Here is a 19608-nt window from a genome sequence, read left to right as displayed (position 1 = left end):
AATATTACATATTTTATCCAATGTAAATTTGTTATATTAAATATTGAATTGTTCGCTTTTTATTGTTTAATATTATGAATATTTCTTTCTCTTATTGATTTATATATTTCCTATATAGACAATTAGCAAGAACAACGATATTATATATATAGCTTTTACAAAGATATACTTTTTCGAATACTATGAAAGAAGATATTGAAATTATCATATAAAAAAATTTATTTTTATTAGTATGTTAATAAAATATTCCACAAAAAGCAATTTTTTCATTCAAAAGATTGTAAATAAGAATTTATTTTAATTATATTAAAAGAATGACTATGTATTCTGATTCTTTCATTTACTTAATATATTTATTAAAAATTGTAATTGTGTAGAGAAACTAATAACAGAAAATTGTATATAACAATGATTAATACCAATAAGAGCTTTCTGAATACGGTCCTCTTTAATACCATTTCATCCATGATATCCATTTCAAAAGTCTTTAATGATGGCTACAAATATAAAAGATATATTTATTTTATATCATTTATATTATGTATTATAGTATATCTTTGTAGATAATTCATATAGATGAAAAAGTAAAATTATATATATAATATTTTAAATTGTTGCAACATTTCTTAAATATATATTACATACCATAAAAGTTACTTTTCTGCATCGGCTTTAATTGTATCTTTGGGTTGCTCTCTATATAACTTCTGAGATTTATAATCTACTGTTTCTTCACTCGCGACAGGCACAGGAATTATTCTACCAGTTCTCAGAGATATGCGAACCTTTTCGCCATCTTCTTTATATCGCCATTCTATTTGAGTTCCTTGCCTACAATGATTTAATTTATATTATGTTATAAAATATTATAATATACTTTGGCCATATTTTCATATATAAAATGAATTCTTTGAATAAATTGTACTTACATGTCTGAAGGGTCAACTAATTGCACCTGTGAAGTTACTAGTAATGGTTGTTCCTCCTGTATAAATGTACCAGGATAGTTTTTGTCTTTCATAATACATCTCAGTTTTGTATTAAGTCCTTCCACAATTATCCAATTCCTTTCTTGATAGATTTCTTTTACGAGCCCTTGTTTTCCTTTATCTTTCCCTTCTAAAATTTCTACCTATATAGAAAAGTATGAACACAATTATATATATAATGCCACAAGTTGCAATGATAAATATAATATTATTAATTATTTATTTTATTAAAGTATTAATGCTTTCCAAGTAAATTTACATACCCTATCACCTCTAAAGAAACTCCAATCTTTAATAGGCTCGACATGAATGAACTTGTGTTTCTTACCAGGCCTATTATCACGATGAAATTGATTAGTCCATGGACGAAATATGGAGAAACGAAAATTTTTCTTTTCAATCGTACGTGGCAAATAATTTGGCTTACGAGGTGTTCTCCAATAAACCTAATTATAGTTTTTATCAATAATATTAAAAAATTCATGAAGAATAAGATGAGGTGTAGAAAATGTAGTAGTGTTATGTAGAGAATGTTATGTAAAGAGAGTGTTATGTATTATAAGAATAACATGCATCTTTTTCTAAACAATTATTATAGATAATTATGTATACCTGTGCCATAGCCCGCTGTATATAACTGTCTGGTAAATTTGAATATTTCTTTGACCATTCTCCCACGTGTCTTAATAAAGTAGACGTTAATCTCATATTTGCTTCTTCTTTAAATTCCTCTCAAAATTTTTTTATTCAGAGTATAAGTATATACGTTTTTGCGTATTATCTTTACATAAGTGTCTGCAAAATGCCAATCTACTTGGTTATGTCAAAGCGGAGAGAAGACTGAGAGGTGTCATAGCCTGCTTTTAAGTCCCTGGAGCGATAAGGTGCAATTTCATTGTCGCTAAAAAGTAGCGTCAATGAAACCATTGATTGAACAAAGAAGCAACTACTTACTTCTTTGTTCAACCAATGGTTGACGCTACTTTTTAACGTCAATGAAATTGCACCTATACTCCCTCTATGGACATTGAAAACGTCGACATGAACTAAAAAGCCAATGTCCATGAATATATATATATACAGAGAGAAACCTGAGAGCGGCCACCTCGCTTTAACGTGGTATATTGTCCTAATGCGCTCCATGACAAAGTGGACGTCAACTACATCCATTAGAGTCGATAATAATACATGGTTCGTGTCTGAGCTATGGTTCATGTCCAAGCTATGGAGTGATCCCAAAAGTGATACTCCCTCTATGGACATTCAAAACATGGACATGAACTACAAAGACCATGAATGTTCTCAGAGGGTAATATAAAATTGCACAATTTCTGGTTTTGTTCCGTGCTATGTGCACGAAATGCCGGTAGCACCAGTGCTATATAACAATTAAATACTTATGTGTGTAAATTGATAACAAATAAATTATTCAATCGCGACAGATACTGTATTATTCAAAGATGAAATAAATATTTTTCAAAATAAATTGGTAAATAATACGGCTCTATGTATTTATCAACATGATAATTAAGTGAAGAGCATTAAGAGCCCACAAAACGCGGATGGCAATGCGTAAATTATTTCGAACATTAATTGTTCGCGAAATTTTTTTTTTTTTTTTTTTTAAATGCGTTATTAGGAGAACATGATTTGTAAAGAGGTCATCAACGCATCTTCGACCTCCTCGCAAAATATATTCTCCTGATAATATAAAATAATAAGAAACGAATTTTCGAAAATTTTCACGCTTGCGTTATTAGGAGAACATGATTTGTAAAGAGGTCATCAACGCATCTTCGACCTCCTCGCAAAATATATTCTCCTGATAATATAAAATAATAAGAAACGAATTTTCGAAAATTTTCACGCTTGCGTTATTAGGAGAACATGATTTGCAAAGAGGTCATCAACGCATCATCGACCTCCTCGCAAAATATATTCTCCTGATAATATAAAATAATAAGAAACGAATTTTCGAAAATTTTCACGCTTGCGTTATTAGGAGAACATGATTTGTAAAGAGGTCATCAACGCATCTTCGACCTCCTCGCAAAATATATTCTCCTGATAATATAAAATAATAAGAAACGAATTTTCGAAAATTTTCACGCTTGCGTTATTAGGAGAACATGATTTGTAAAGAGGTCATCAACGCATCTTCGATTTCCTCGCAAAATATATTCTCCTGATAATATAAAATAATAAGAAACGAATTTTCGAAAATTTTCACGCTTGCGTTATTAGGAGAACATGATTTGCAAAGAGGTCATCAACGCATCATCGACCTCCTCGCAAAATATATATCTCCTGATAATATAAAATAATAAGAAACGAATTTTCGAAAATTTTCACGCTTGCGTTATTAGGAGAACATGATTTGTAAAGAGGTCATCAACGCATCATCGACCTCCTCGCAAAATATATTCTCCTGATAATATAAATAATAAGAAACGAATTTTCGAAAATTTTCACGCTTGCGTTATTAGGAGAACATGATTTGTAAAGAGGTCATCAACGCATCATCGACCTCTTCGTACAATATATTCTCCTGATCATATAAATTATAAAAAACGAATTTTCGAAAATTTTCGCGCTTGCGTTATTAGGAGAACATGATTTGTAAAGAGGTCATCAACGCATCATCGACCTTCTCGCACAATATATTCTCCTGATATATAAAAATAAGAAACGAATTTTCGAAAATTTTCACGCTTGCGTTATTAGGAGAACATGATTTGTAAAGAGGTCATCAACGCATCATAGACCTCTTCGCACAATATATTCTCCTGATCATATAAATTATAAGAAACGAATTTTCGAAAATTTTCGCGCTTGCGTTATTAGGAGAACATGATTTGTAAAGAGGTCATCAACGCATCATCGACCTCCTCGCACAATATATTCTCCTGATAATATAAATTATAAGAAACGAATTTTCGAAAATTTTCACGCTTGCGTTGTTAGGAGAACATGATTTGTAAAGAGGTCATCAACGCATCATCGACCTCCTCGCAAAATATATTCTCCTGATAATATAAATTATAAGAAACGAATTTTCGAAAATTTTCACGCTTGCGTTATTAGGAGAACATGATTTGTAAAGAGGTCATCAACGCATCATCGACCTCTTCGTACAATATATTCTCCTGATCATATAAATTATAAAAACGAATTTTCGAAAATTTTCGCGCTTGCGTTATTAGGAGAACATGATTTGTAAAGAGGTCATCAACGCATCATCGACCTTCTCGCACAATATATTCTCCTGATAATATAAAACAATAAGAAACGAATTTCGAAAATTTTCACGCTTGCGTTATTAGGAGAACATGATTTGTAAAGAGGTCATCAACGCATCATAGACCTCTTCGCACAATATATTCTCCTGATCATATAAATTATAAGAAACGAATTTTCGAAAATTTTCGCGCTTGCGTTATTAGGAGAACATGATTTGTAAAGAGGTCATCAACGCATCATCGACCTCCTCGCACAATATATTCTCCTGATAATATAAATTATAAGAAACGAATTTTCGAAAATTTTCACGCTTGCGTTGTTAGGAGAACATGATTTGTAAAGAGGTCATCAACGCATCATCGACCTCCTCGCAAAATATATTCTCCTGATAATATACAAAATAATGAGAAACGAATTTTCGAAAATTTTCACGCTTGCGTTATTAGGAGAACATGATTTGTAAAGAGGTCATCAACGCATCATCGACCTCCTCGCAAAATATATTCTCCTGATAATATAAAATAATAAGAAACGAATTTTCGAAAATTTTCACGCTTGCGTTATTAGGAGAACATGATTTGTAAAGAGATCATCAACGCATCATCGACCTCCTCGCAAAATATATTCTCCTGATAATATAAATTATAAGAAACGAATTTTCGAAAATTTTCACGCTTGCGTTATTAGAAGAACATGATTTGTAAAGAGGTCATCAACGCATCATCGACCTTCTCGCACAATATATTCTCCTGATAATATAAAATAAAAGAAACGAATTTTCGAAAATTTTCACGCTTGCGTTATTAGGAGAACATGATTTGTAAAGAGGTCATCAACGCATCATCGACCTCTTCGCACAATATATTCTCCTGATCATATAAATTATAAGAAACGAATTTTCGAAAATTTTGGCGCTTGCGTTATTAGGAGAACATGATTTGTAAAGAGATCATCAACGCATCATCGACCTCCTCGCATAATATATTCTCCTGATAATATAAATTATAAGAAACGAATTTTCGAAAATTTTCACGCTTGCGTTATTAGGAGAACATGATTTGTAAAGAGGTCATCAACGCATCATCGACCTCCGCGCAAATATATTCTCCTGATAATATAAATAATAAGAAACGAATTTTCGAAAATTTTCACGCTTGCGTTATTAGGAAACATGATTTGTAAAGAGGTCATCAACGCATCATCGACCTCCTCGCAAAATATATTCTCCTGATAATATAAATAATAAGAAACGAATTTTCGAAAATTCAGGACGCTTGCGTTATTAGGAGAACATTTTGCGAGGAGGTCGATGATGCGTTGATGACCTCTTTACAAATCATGTTCTCCTAATAACGCAAGCGTGAAAATTTTCGAAAATTCGTTTCTTATAATTTATATTATCAGGAGAATATATTTTGCGAGGAGGTCGATGATGCGTTGATGACCTCTTTACAAATCATGTTCTCCTAATAACGCAAGCGTGAAAATTTTCGAAAATTCGTTTCTTATTATTTTATATTATCAGGAGAATATATTTTGCGAGGAGGTCGATGATGCGTTGATGACCTCTTTACAAATCATGTTCTCCTAATAACGCAAAGCGTGAAAATTTTCGAAAATTCGTTTCTTATAATTTATATTATCAGGAGAATATATTTTGCGAGGAGGTCGATGATGCGTTGATGACTCTTTACAAATCATGTTCTCCTAATAACGCAAGCGCGAAAATTTTCGAAAATTCGTTTCTTATAATTTATATTATCAGGAGAATATATTGTGCGAGGAGGTCGAAGATGCGTTGATGACTCTTTACAAATCATGTTCTCCTAATAACGCAAGCGCGAAAATTTTCGAAAATTCGTTTCTTATAATTTATATATCAGGAGAATATATTGTGCGAGGAGGTCGATGATGCGTTGATGACTTCTTTACAAATCATGTTCTCCTAATAACGCAAGCGTGAAAATTTTCGAAAATTCGTTTCTTATAATTTATATTATCAGGAGAATATATTTTGCGAGGAGGTCGATGATGCGTTGATGATCTCTTTACAAATCATGTTCTCCTAATAACGCAAGCGTGAAAATTTTCGAAAATTCGTTTCTTATAATTTATATTATCAGGAGAATATATTGTGCGAGGAGGTCGATGATGCGTTGGTGACCTCTTTACAAATCATGTTCTCCTAATAACGCAAGCGTGAAAATGTTCGAAAATTCGTTTCTTATATTTATATTATCAGGAGAATATATTTTGCGAGGAGGTCGATGATGCGTTGATGACCTCTTTACAAATCATGTTCTCCTAATAACGCAGGCGTGAAAATTTTCGAAAATTCGTTTCTTAATATTTTATATTATCAGGAGAATATATTTTGCGAGGAGGTCGGTGATGTTTTGATGACCTCTTTACAAATCATGTTCTCCTAATAACGCAAGCGCGAAAATTTTCGAAAATTCGTTTCTTATAATTTATATTATCAGGAGAATATATTTTGCGAGGAGGTCGATGATGCGTTGATGATCACTTTACAAATCATGTTCTCCTAATAACGCAAGCGCGAAAATTTTCGAAAATTCGTTTCTTATAATTTATATTACCAGGATAATATATTGTGCGAGGAGGTCGATGATGCGTTGATGACCTCTTTACAAATCCTGTTCTCCTAATAATGCAAACGTGAAAATTTTCGAAAATTCGTTTCTTATAATTTATATGATCAGGAGAATATATTATGCGAGAAGGTCGATGATGCGTTGATGACCTCTTTACAAATCATGTTCTCCTAATAACGCAATCGCGAACATGTTCGAAAATTCGTTTCTTATAATTTATATTATCAGGAGAATATATTTTGCGAGGAGGTCGATGATGCGTTGATGACCTCTTTACAAATCATGTTCTCCTAATAACGCAAGCGCGAAAATTTTCGAAAATTCGTTTCTTATTATTTTATATTATCAGGAGAATATATTTTGCTAGGAGGTCGATGATGCGTTGATGATCTCTTTACAAATCATGTTCTCCTAATAACGCAAGCGCGAAAATTTTCGAAAATTCGTTTCTTATAATTTATATTATCAGGAGAAGATATTGTGCGAGGAGGTCGATGATGCGTTGATGACCTCTTTACAAATCCTGTTCTCCTAATAACGCAAGCGTGAAAATTTTCGATAATTCGTTTCTTATTATTTTATATTATCAGGAGAATATATTTTGCGAGGAGGTCGATGATGCGTTGATGACCTTTTTACAAATCATGTTCTCCTAATAACGCAAGCGCGAAAATTTTCGAAAATTCGTTTCTTATTATTTTATATTATCAGGAGAATATATTTTGCTAGGAGGTCGATGATGCGTTGATGATCTCTTTACAAATCATGTTCTCCTAATAACGCAAGCGCGAAAATTTTCGAAAATTCGTTTCTTATAATTTATATTATCAGGAGAAGATATTGTGCGAGGAGGTCGATGATGCGTTGATGACCTCTTTACAAATCCTGTTCTCCTAATAACGCAAGCGTGAAAATTTTCGATAATTCGTTTCTTATTATTTTATATTATCAGGAGAATATATTTTGCGAGGAGGTCGATGATGCGTTGATGACCTTTTTACAAATCATGTTCTCCTAATAACGCAAGCGTGAAAATTTTCGAAAATTCGTTTCTTATTATTTTATATTATCAGGAGAATATATTTTGCGAGGAGGTCGAAGATGCGTTGATGACCTCTTTATAAATCATGTTCTCCTAATAACGCAAGCGTGAAAATTTTCGAAAATTCGTTTCTTATTATTTTATATTATCAGGAGAATATATTTTGCGAGGAGGTCGAAAATGCGTTGATGACCTCTTTACAAATCATGTTCTCCTAATAACGCAAGCGTGAAAATTTTCGAAAATTCGTTTCTTATTATTTTATATTATCAGGAGAATATATTTTGCGAGGAGGTCGATAATGCGTTGATGATCTCTTTACAAATCATGTTCTCCTAGTAACGCATTTAAAAAAAAAAAAAAAAAAAAATTTCGCGAACAATTAATGTTCGAAATAATTTACGCATTGCCATCCGCGTTTTGTGGGCTCTTAATGCTCTTTACTTAATTATCATGTTGATAAATACATAGAGCCGTATTATTTACCAATTTATTTTGAAAAATATTTATTTCATCTTTGATTATTACAGTATCTGTCGCGATTGAATAATTTATTTATTATCAATTTACACACATAAGTATTTAATTGTTATATAGCACTGGTGCTACCGGCATTTCGTGCATATAGCACGGAACAAAACCAGAAATTGTGCAATTATATATTACCCTCTGAGAACATTCATGGACACTGATTTTTTAGTTCATGTCCATGTTTTGAATGTCCATAGTGGGAGTATCACTTTTGGGGTCACTCCATAGCTTGGACATGAACCATAGCTCAGACACGAACCATGTATTATTATCGACTGTAATGGATGTAGTTGACGTCTACTTTGTCAGGGAGCGCATTAGGACAATATACCCGTTAAAGCGAGGTGGCCGCTCTCAGGTTTCTCTCTGCTTGTACAAACCTACCTTAATACATATTTCTTTTAAAATTTCAGAAAGTAAGGTAAGGTTTCGCTGTCTGTATTTCCTGGATAGACGCAGCGTCTGAAACGGCGCGAATTTAAAAATGCGCGCCGAAAGTCGCGCCATCTGTGTTGCAGACGACTCTGCCCGTTGGTCTTGACTTCCGTCCTGGTCGGTTTACGCAACAGACCAAGACGAACGGTGTCGAGGAGGAAGATATCTTTCTCGGACGAAAAGGAAATCCTCGAGCGAAAGAATGTTGCGTATCGTAGCATCACGCGTGGCCTCGGCGATGGTGCCCCGAGTGACGGCTACTAGCCTCGTCGGCGTGCAAAGCACCAGGGCGTCCCACGGCCCCAAGGAGACCGACGAGGAGTTCGATCAGCGATATGTCAATTTCTTCAACCGCAACGACATCGATCACTGGGAGATTCGAAAGGCCATGAATGATCTGGCTGGTGAGTCTTGCGCTCGTGTCATCAATCAATATTCCGTAATGAAATCAGTGATTGTCAATTTTAATTGTAAAGGACATTTATTGCTGATTTTATCATTCTTGTTTCACCTGATAAATGAAACAAGTATGATAAAATCAGCGATGAATGTTCTTTGAACAGATTTTTTTTGACGATTTAAATACTGTTTTTTCTTAGCTTAGAGAGATTAACATTTATTATACCTCTTCATTAAATTTTAAATCAAAATCTATTTAAATTCGGTTGGAATGGCTTAAACAAAATTACTTTTATAAATTATTTTTAACTATTTTTTTCCAGGTTTTATTTTGCTATAAACAATTTCTAATCATAAATTATATCGAGAACTTTCATTTTTATTCAAAAATAAATTTGTCCTAAATTGATCAATTAATTTATATTATAAAATTTGCTTATGATTATTGGAATATTTAGTTTAGAGAGATATAAAAAAGATGAAAATTTAAAGCTTAAAAAATATACCTGGAAAAAACAAGATCAATAACAGAAGTATCAATAACAAACAAACTCTTACTTACTCATACCATAAAATTTAAATATGTTTATATTTATACATTGTTTTGGCCTCTCTTGTTAATATATATATATATATATAGATTATAAAATAACTTTGCTAACAATTATATATTTTATTTAGGTATGGATAATGTACCAGAACCAGTAATTATATGCGCAGCATTGAGAGCTTGCAGAAGATTAAATGACTTTGCTCTTGCTGTAAGATTCTTAGAATCAGTGAAAGATAAAACTGGACCATATATCGGCGAGATCTATCCTTATATTCTTCAAGAGATCAGACCAACTTTGGATGAGCTAGGCATTAGCACACCCGAGGAGCTAGGTTACGACAAGCCAGAATTAGCCTGTCAATCAGAATATCATATGTAACAGGTTAAAAATTATACTATAAATATTAGTATTTATGTTCTCTTAGTTGCTGCTTCAGATGCATATAAAGAATGATTATCAACAAGGCTGAACTTTTTATGTATCCACATTATCAGCAGCATTGTTGAATAAAAAAAACACAATTGTATTATAATTGTTGTCTATCGTTAATGAAAAATCAATCAAATGTAATTTATAACATCGTACATAAAAACATTAGAATTTTAATTTAAGACTCAATTACAAAGATATATGATGATATTAAAAACATTTAATATTTGCCATAAATAGTGATTGTCCATTTTTTGGTAAATATATTCCAAATTGTTTCATTAAAGTTATTGTCCAAAATGACAAATTTTGTTCTATGGATTATCTGAAAATTGTCGGATTTATCTTCTTTTTCGTTACATATGGTTGCATTGTAAGCACGATTGAGTTGTATACAATTGTATGGCCAATATTATTGATTAATTTCAATGTCGTAATTAATTTGAGTAAAAGTAAAGGCAAAATTGAGATGACAATACAACAACTTATTTACAAATTGACATGGAAATTGAGATATGCAGCAAAGTCATATACACATATGTCTATAATTATCTAAAGTCGTAATACACATTTTTTTCTTGAATGACATTTAACTTAATTTATGCTCCGTGTGTGCTTTGTTACAAACAACAGAGGGAAAATATAACATGTTTATCTTACATACGTAGATACTGATATATTACATCATTAATGTAGTGGCCTTGAATCTTAAAAAAACAACGCAACAATTAGTATCTAGTCATTATGATACGTTTTTAATAGTATTTATCTCTATTCTCAACTCTATTTCTTCCTATAATGTTATAAAAATCTCTTTGGTATTATTACACACGATTTCGAGGGCAGTTTATTGTTTCAATGTTACAATCTTTAAAATAAATATTATTACGTAATTTTCCAATTCAATTGCAATTTATACAATCAACACTAAATAAAATTTAAAAATGAGATCACTACTGCATGTAGAATACATATTTATATAATGTATGTTATATACAATGGAAAAAATGGAATAATAAAAAAAATGTAAAATAGTAATATATAATTGAGAAAACAAGATTATTACAAAAAGAGACGATTCTAATTTTTCTTACCGTAACATTGAAACAAGATTGCACGCAAAAAATACACCTTTCGTCGTTTTAGATACATTATATAAAAATGGATTGATGATTTAAATACCATATGTGACACAGTCCGACTATTTAATGTAAAATAGAATTCATTACTTTTGATTACCTTCAAATTGATCGAAGGATAATATATATGTATATGAATTCTGGTTTTTACCATAGACATAGTAAGTATAAACCGAGCATCCATTGTATATAAGTGTATATAAGCGTTAAGCATACGAAAAGAAAGACAAAAGATGCTGGAGAAGTGGGGAGCATTCCCCACTTCTCCAGCATTGAAAAGAGAAAGAAACTCATCTTACATCTTTTGCCTTTCTTTTCGTATGCTTAACGCTTATATACACTTATATACAATGGATGCTCGGTCTATACTTACTATGTCTATGGTTTTTACAATCCCGTATTTTGTTTTAGAAAATTAGTACATACATACACGTTCGGTCATAGTTTCAAGAGATAATTTTCAAGAGGTTGACATTAAAATAATTCTTCATAGAAATATAATATCTACCTTCTTCTTTTATCGCATTGATAAAAATCATACGATTTTACGATTCCCCCTTACGATTACGTTAATCAAAACGAGTAGTAGTAATAGTAAATGGTGCAATATAAGATTCTTGTAAAATAAGACTATGGACACATGCTTCTCGCGTTGGTGCGTATTGAAATTTCAAATCCATTAATATCCTGGTTTTTGTTTTTTTTTCTTTTTTTTTTCGAAAAAACATACATCTTACATCCTATTTGTACCCGTCAGAAATGCTTAACTCTTTTTTTTATCTCTACTATCGATTCTTTATGTATATATTACATATACAGGAGTCATTTTTGTTCATCTTGACCATCTGGCACTCTCGTTGCTTTTTAAAAAAGCAACGGATGTACTCCAAGCGATCGAGATAAATAAAACTCTGTATACTGTTACATAACTCTGCGATAGAAAAACAAAATAATCGGAATTTTTTTATGATCGCACAATTCAAACATATGTCATACTTCGAAACACATCTTAAATTCAAACTTCAAAGATATCTCCAACTGTTCAAACGGATCGATCCGCGATTCATTTAATCTGTGTCCAAGCGCAATTTTTCTGTTTATTTGTAAACTAGACTCGATATTCATAAACGATCGATTTTTTTATAATCGAATTGCGTGCTTTTCCTCATTTTCTACAACAAACGTTCGTAAATTAGAGAAGCTTCTGTCTTTGTCAAATTTTGAAGTCAATTTGTGCTAAAGTGAAAATTGAAGAAAAAAATGGACAAATTTACTGCATTATTATGGAAACGATGAACGCTTACCACAATATAATTATTGAATTAATTAAAAGTATGTCTTTGGTGTGTATTTCACGTATCAACCTGGTTTTAAGACTAGAAATACGTGCTTACGCAATACTGGAAAGCACGATTATGTTTTCATGTTTCGATGGAAAAAACAATATAATGTCGCAAATTATTCGCGAAAATGGAGACACATTCGCCCAGCGCGATGCGATAGATTTCTTTAAAAATTAATACTATATCTGAGAAATTGAATTGCAAGTGACCCTCAAGCATTTACAATGAATCTTGAGTACAAATACTCTAGACTAATCTTAATCAATATTACGCACTCTCTCCATTCTCACTTTCGGATATAATCGCTGTACGCAGTCAGAGCAAGACACACTACACAAGTACAGTGACTCAAAGAGAAAAAAAGAACACAACACCAATCCATTACTAATTCTCTCACACTTTTATCTTTCTTGCCCGTATATCACCGCCGTATGCACGCATACGTCCGTAGGTGATATGGAGCGATTTTGGATTAACTAGATTACACTTAAAACACGCGTTTATTCCGGGCTAGATACAGTTTGTTGTTGTTGACTATCCTCGTCCTTAACAACCTCAGCTTGCATAGCCTTCGTTAGAACATTGGCGTCTTTCAACGATATTACTTGAAGGACTTGATGCTCTCCGGCGGCATTTATCATGGTCATAGGATGACCCTGTATAGTGACGGCCTCAATGGTGGTGTCGCCATTTCCTGGCTCTACCTTGGGTACTTGTACCATCGGTGTCACGACTTGCATCGTTCCGTCGCTCTGAATATTGGCTACCATAGTCTGATACATACTGGCGGACACTGGCACAGTGATCACTCCCGAGACTGAGACAGGATATCCTGAAACAAATATGTATTTAACATTCCGCGTACTATTCGCAGCAATTTACAGCGCACAGTGATGTATACTTTACAAACTGGAAAAGACAATATAAAGAGAAAATGATAAACAAATATCTCAATTATACTCACAATGCGACAACGTGAAGAAGCTGTTTGCAAAACGCTAATATCGAACCAACGATTGAATCTGTGCGTGATTAAAAATCGTGTTGTTCGCACCACGAATTTTTTATATTCGGGACAATTTTGGCATCCATAATAATAATTAAACTACTAATTTATCATACAAGCGAATGTATATTGTTTATTATTTTAACTATTAATCGACACTTTTTTCTTTAGCTAATCTTAGCTATTTGTCATATCATGGACATTTTATTTGCGAAAAGAAAAAAATATTAAAACGTAATTACTTAATGTTCCGTTATCGAGATGGATACAGATTTAAACTAAAGGATAAGGGAAATAAAACAGGAATGAAATTCTGCTATGTCAGTTAAAGATTGAAATCTTAGAAAAGATCATAGAAGTGGGAACATATAATATGTACATATCGAACAATTTAAAGAAAGATAATAGCATTTAATTGATATATGCTAAGAGAGAGAAACAGAAATTTAATACTTGATACTTGATTTAATGCTACAATCTGATTATTCTTTCTTTAATATATTCTTTTAACTTATATAAATCGCAATATAAAAACACAATTAACGCTCTAAGAAAACTAAGGCATTTATAAGGGGCAGCGTGAATGTTTAAGCTGTTTGCAAGAAAAAACTTGAAATTTTAGGTATCACATGAGAAATTTCGAAAAACGCATAAATACCAGCACAATTAACGCATTATTTATTACAAGCAACTTAAACACAGGGGCTGCTAAGATGTATAAAAAATAATGAAACATCAACAAAAAATACTCTATGTACAGCAAGTTTATTTCTTTTCATTTAATTCAAGTTGGTAAACCAATTTTTAGTGATAATGATAAATATAATAATCGTAGAACAGTTTCTTCCATTATCGTGGCATCATCTTTCATTTTTAGCGTTTACTAAGTTGAAAATTTTAAGAATCCAATAGCGAGAGATATATGTTTTCTTTATATAATTATCTGCACATCTGCATCTTTTTTTTAACTTGAATCGTTATTAAACTTTCTGTAGCAAAGTGCTTCGATATATATAGCTACAATAATGATAATTTATGTACAAATGTGTTAGATATGCTTATGTATAATAATATATATACATATGGATATATATATATATATATATATATATATATATACATACACATATACATATATATATATATACATACATACGTACATATATATATATATATATATATATATAAAGAAAATTAATATACCTACATGCATATTACATATAATTATTATTTCTCAAGAGTGAGAAAATTTAAAATAAAGTAGCATAAAATAGCGCGTAAACATGTGTCAAATAAATGATGTGAATCTAAATTAATTAACGTGCAGATATCTTTTTTTAATTAATACTTTTATATAATTACTCTGAGTCACATATAAACGCGCTTTTTGGATTCTTAAAGAACAAGATTTCAAATAAAGCGCTGTGCATAGCTCCATTTATATAAAATTGCTATGTATATACAATACAAGGCAAATACATAAACTCTATTCCACATCGTTCTACTCCGTGATACAAAGTAGTACAACACATATAAATGATTTCCGATTGGAGCATAGCAGACAGCATGCAAAATAACAGGAAAAAAAAGAAAAAAAAAAAAAAAAAAAAAAAAAAACGAACTATTGCTCGATCATCTCTTGGCCGGCGACGGTGCAGAGCCTATAAAAAACTGTTTTACCGTGTCCATCTTCTCCAGTGAGGATGATTTGACCATCTTGACCTAATGTTGCTTCTGTAACGGTATTCAGATCAACGGCCACACTAGTACCATCCGTACTACCAGCTACTTCTGCTAATGCTTGCACTTCTCCTTGACTTGTATGGATCTAAATACAATCGTAAACGAGACATAATCGCACTTCTATATTATATGTGATTAATAAAATAAAAAAGGATTTTTTTGTTCTTCAACTTATATAATATATCAAGAACATCATGAACTTTTTTCACATTATTTGTTGTATTCATTTTGATTCTTTTCAGAATAAAGATAATCTAGAAATAAAAGATTGAAAAGTTTCTTATATAAATATCGTATTCAATAATTATCTATATATTGATTTCCATTTGTATTTGATTTTTATTTTCGTGTGTATATATATATGAAGAACATATGATGGGCGATAAGCGAGATTGCTGCCTAATACTATTTTTTGGTTTCTCTTAAAGATTATTTTGTATCAAGCTTTTTTTCAACTATGACAGCAATTAAAAATTCAAATTACTATAATTAGGTATAAATGCTGAGAACAGAATTACGTTATTAAATGATTCACATTACATGTTTATGTAATATTTTAATTCAGTGTTGTATTTAAAATAACTTCCTAAACAATTGATCAATTTATCTTTTACATTACACCTAGACATCTTCAAATTTCTTAGAAACTAGTATATTATAAAATTCATATAAGACATGGTATATAAAATTGACAAATATATGTTTCTGGATAATATACTTACAGTAGCAACTCCTTGAACTTGGGCTGTTGTACCATCTGGTAAAGTAATGATCGGTGTATTAGGATCCACTTGTATAATTGAAACTGAACCATCAGGATTTGTTATTGTCTGCAATACAGTTGTTGGATATTGGGCTGTCATCTGTTAAACAAAATTACAAATTAGATTACTAAGTATTATATATCAGAGTTACATTCCAAAATTTCATAATCAATCTAATGAAAGTTAAAGTTATGAAGAACTGAATTAAATTGAATAGAACAGACGTGTAAAAAGCAACATTATAAAAATATATTTCAAATTGTGAATAGTAAATTTTGCTATAGTTGCATTATTTCATGTTTTCAGGATGACGGTACAAATTAATTCTACTTTTTGAAACAGAATTTTGGAATGCAACTTTGAGTTGAAGAGAACATTGTTAAGTACATATTAATTCTAACTACAGCTTTTAATTATAATTTGAAATATAAATAAATACATTCTATTAAATATTTCACAATAGATTGTAACTATATGAAAATTAAAGTATTTTAACATATTCTCTTTAATTATAAGATTGAATAAATAGAATGACAAAAAAAGCAGTTGTAACTCAAATAAGGGAAACCAAACACAAAATGTCGACAAAAATCAAGATAGTATTTCATAATGCATACATGTTCAAAATTATATCAATTCTTATTCTTATTTTTAGAGAGAAACAACATTAATGAAAATCAAATTTCAAGAGATTAGAAATTAAGATAAGAAAATAGTGATGTTTTTAAATATCAAAATAAGATGCAAATGGATACAAAATTGAAATTGGATAATCAGTAATCTGTAACAAATGTTGTTTCATCCAATTCTATTTTAAATTCTATTTTTATTTCATTTTTTATTACTCCATCCACTCCCACCTGAGTGGCAGTGGCAAGAGCTGTGGGAGACGCGGCAATGATTTGTGCTGGCGAAGAGTTTCCCTTAGATGAATCCGTGCTGTTGAGGCGAACAACTCCCACCGTTTGTTGCTGTTGCGACTGTGCTCCTCCACTTTGCCCTTGATTCGACGAATGCGATGGATGTGACGAAGAGTGAGGTGTCGCTTGTTGTATCAAGACATTAGACTTATCATCTTCTTCACTAAACGCTGGTAGAAGATCTTCCCTTCCGTGGAATTTATAACAATTTATTACAATTTGCCGTAGTGCGTGAGTCCACGAGATCTGAAATTAATCGAAGCAATATGTTTCGATTTCCTGGAATAGATTATTTGATTGAATACAATCTACTTTATCTTCATTAAATCCTTTAATATATATCCTCAAATATATAAAAAATAAGAATTATTAAGAAATAGGTGTATTTGAATCATATTTTAATTTTTTCTTAAAGAAATAATTATTGACATTTTTCTTTAATAAATAAATCTAATTATATTTCAAATTATTGATGAATTAGAGCAGTGATACAGAGAAAATGTTCTTATCGATTTTTACATACCTTTTGTTTTTTCGTCCTCCGATCGTGCATCCATTCGAACGTTAGCCCAAGGTAATTCCTTGGGCCACCATGGTGGTCGTGTACTGTCTCTTCCCCAACCGGGTTTGCCTCTACCAGTAGAATACTTTAACATCAATGGGATAAAAGCTCTGAGTTGTGCTTGTGTCATTTTTTCTACTGGAGTTGGTATGCCGTCGATTATCAGTGGCGGTAATTCATACAATGTTGGATCCTCTTGCAAAGGTGGCGGCGCTTGTTGCGCAAGTGCGTTTTCAAGTTCCTCCATAATAGTGGTTCTTAGATTTTTCACTACATCTTCTAATGGTTTTGCTCCAAATACTTTGTAACTACTATTTGGTTTGCCTGGTGTAGCCACTAGTACTACTGCCTGTTGTCCAACCCGCGTTGCAAATTCATCAATAGTTTGCTACAATAATTTAACATATAGCAAAATGATAAGTAAAATTTTAAAATAAATATGTTACTATAATAGTGTACACACACACGTACACAATTATATATATAAATCAGAAAATATGATATATATTATTGTTGCGAGCGGTGTACGAAGGAAAGGAATCTTATAAATCACATGCGAATTTAAATTTAATGTTTGATAAACGCACACAAAAAAATGTATAATAATTTTAACAAAAATGTATTTACATTATGTATGTATCAAAGTATATATTATGTATAAAGTTTGATAACGGAATATTAATTGCCGCGAGCAACAGATCTATTCGGAACAACGAATCTCGGGATTTCTTATTCTTCTTAGAAGCGATATACGTAATAACGCGAGAGCCTTTTCGAAAGTGCGAGGCGCCCTGGATGTGCGGGACCTTTTATTAAGAAAATCCTTCTAGAAGAGTCCAGGAATCGCGAAAAACTTTGTTCCGGCTTGTCCTTAATTTTAAATTTTCTTTGTATGGATTTGTTGATATTTTTGTGATAAGGACACCTTTTATTAATTTCGTTCTATCATACGATAGGCGCACGGTGACAAAAGGCCAAGGCCCGTTATTTGTCGGTGCCTATGTCATCACGCGTGTTAATGTCGCGTTGCAATTACAATCTCTCAAAACCCCTTGCCCCTTTTGAATTTTATTGAATTTTAAAACAATTATAAATATTGGTTGTTATATGAAGCTTTATAAGAATTGTTTTATAAAAGTCCTAAGCTTTTCATAAACAACTTGAATTTATATAGAAAAAAGTCTGCAATATATGGATGCATGATATAAAATACTTACTCTAAGTTTTCTTTAAAAGCCTATTCTGTTGTCTTTTTCTGATACTGGGATTAGTTCGAAACTGTGAGGTCGTTTCCGTTTCTTGGCTGATACAATGGCAGCAGCCGCGGCGACACCAACTGGCCCTAAAGATTTTTTAATGTGGGAGAAATGTTTTGTTATAGCTTTAGACCTCTTAATATGTCAATATAATCAAAAAGAAAAAAATTTTTTCAAAAAGTCTTTGCATTACATATTAATAATGAGAAAAAAAATATATAAAAAAGTTACTTCAATGAATTACATTGACATATCAAAAGCATAAATGTCCTTAACACAATAAACAAAAATGGCGTGAGGCCCCATGAAATTAAAACGTGCTTGAAAAATCATACAAAAAGTTGTGATNCATGAACCATAGCTCAACACGAACATGTATTATTATCGACTGTAATGGATGTAGTTGACGTCTACTTTGTCAGGGAGCGCATTAGGACAATATACCCGTTAAAGCGAGGTGGCCGCTCTCAGGTTTCTCTCTGCTTGTACAAACCTACCTTAATACATATTTCTTTTAAAATTTCAGAGAAGTAAGGTAAGGTTTCGCTGTCTGTATTTCCTGGATAGACGCAGCGTCTGAAACGGCGCGAATTTAAAAATGCGCGCCGAAAGTCGCGCCATCTGTGTTGCAGACGACTCTG

General features: G+C 31.8%; 2 protein-coding genes and 1 pseudogene across 2 annotated transcripts; 1 reads left to right on the top strand and 2 right to left on the bottom strand.

Annotated features, from left to right (window-relative positions):
• Positions 1 to 653: 653 nt before the first annotated feature.
• On the bottom strand, positions 654 to 1891 carry LOC112637567 (probable 39S ribosomal protein L24, mitochondrial). The gene is made up of 4 exons (XM_025407593.1): positions 1602 to 1891; positions 1253 to 1435; positions 930 to 1132; positions 654 to 831 (listed from the first exon to the last, which is right to left on the bottom strand). The coding sequence occupies exons 1-4, from the start codon at positions 1695 to 1697 to the stop codon at positions 654 to 656; spliced, it is 660 nt and encodes a 219-aa protein (XP_025263378.1). The 5' UTR covers positions 1698 to 1891.
• A 7042-nt stretch (positions 1892 to 8933) lies between these two features.
• Positions 8934 to 10331, top strand: LOC105250912 (cytochrome c oxidase subunit 5A, mitochondrial). Its single transcript, XM_011257282.3, has 2 exons — positions 8934 to 9256; positions 9933 to 10331. The coding sequence occupies exons 1-2, from the start codon at positions 9055 to 9057 to the stop codon at positions 10181 to 10183; spliced, it is 453 nt and encodes a 150-aa protein (XP_011255584.1). The 5' UTR covers positions 8934 to 9054; the 3' UTR covers positions 10184 to 10331.
• Positions 10332 to 11707: 1376 nt separating this feature from the next.
• On the bottom strand, positions 11708 to 19108 carry LOC112637578 (annotated as a pseudogene).
• Between the last annotated feature and the right edge of the window lie 500 nt (positions 19109 to 19608).

Source organism: Camponotus floridanus, unplaced genomic scaffold, assembly GCF_003227725.1.
Source record: "Camponotus floridanus strain SB8 unplaced genomic scaffold, Cflo_v7.5 scaffold18, whole genome shotgun sequence".
Lineage (NCBI taxonomy): Eukaryota > Metazoa > Arthropoda > Insecta > Hymenoptera > Formicidae > Camponotus > Camponotus floridanus.
This window is presented reverse-complemented; position numbering and strand designations above follow the sequence as displayed.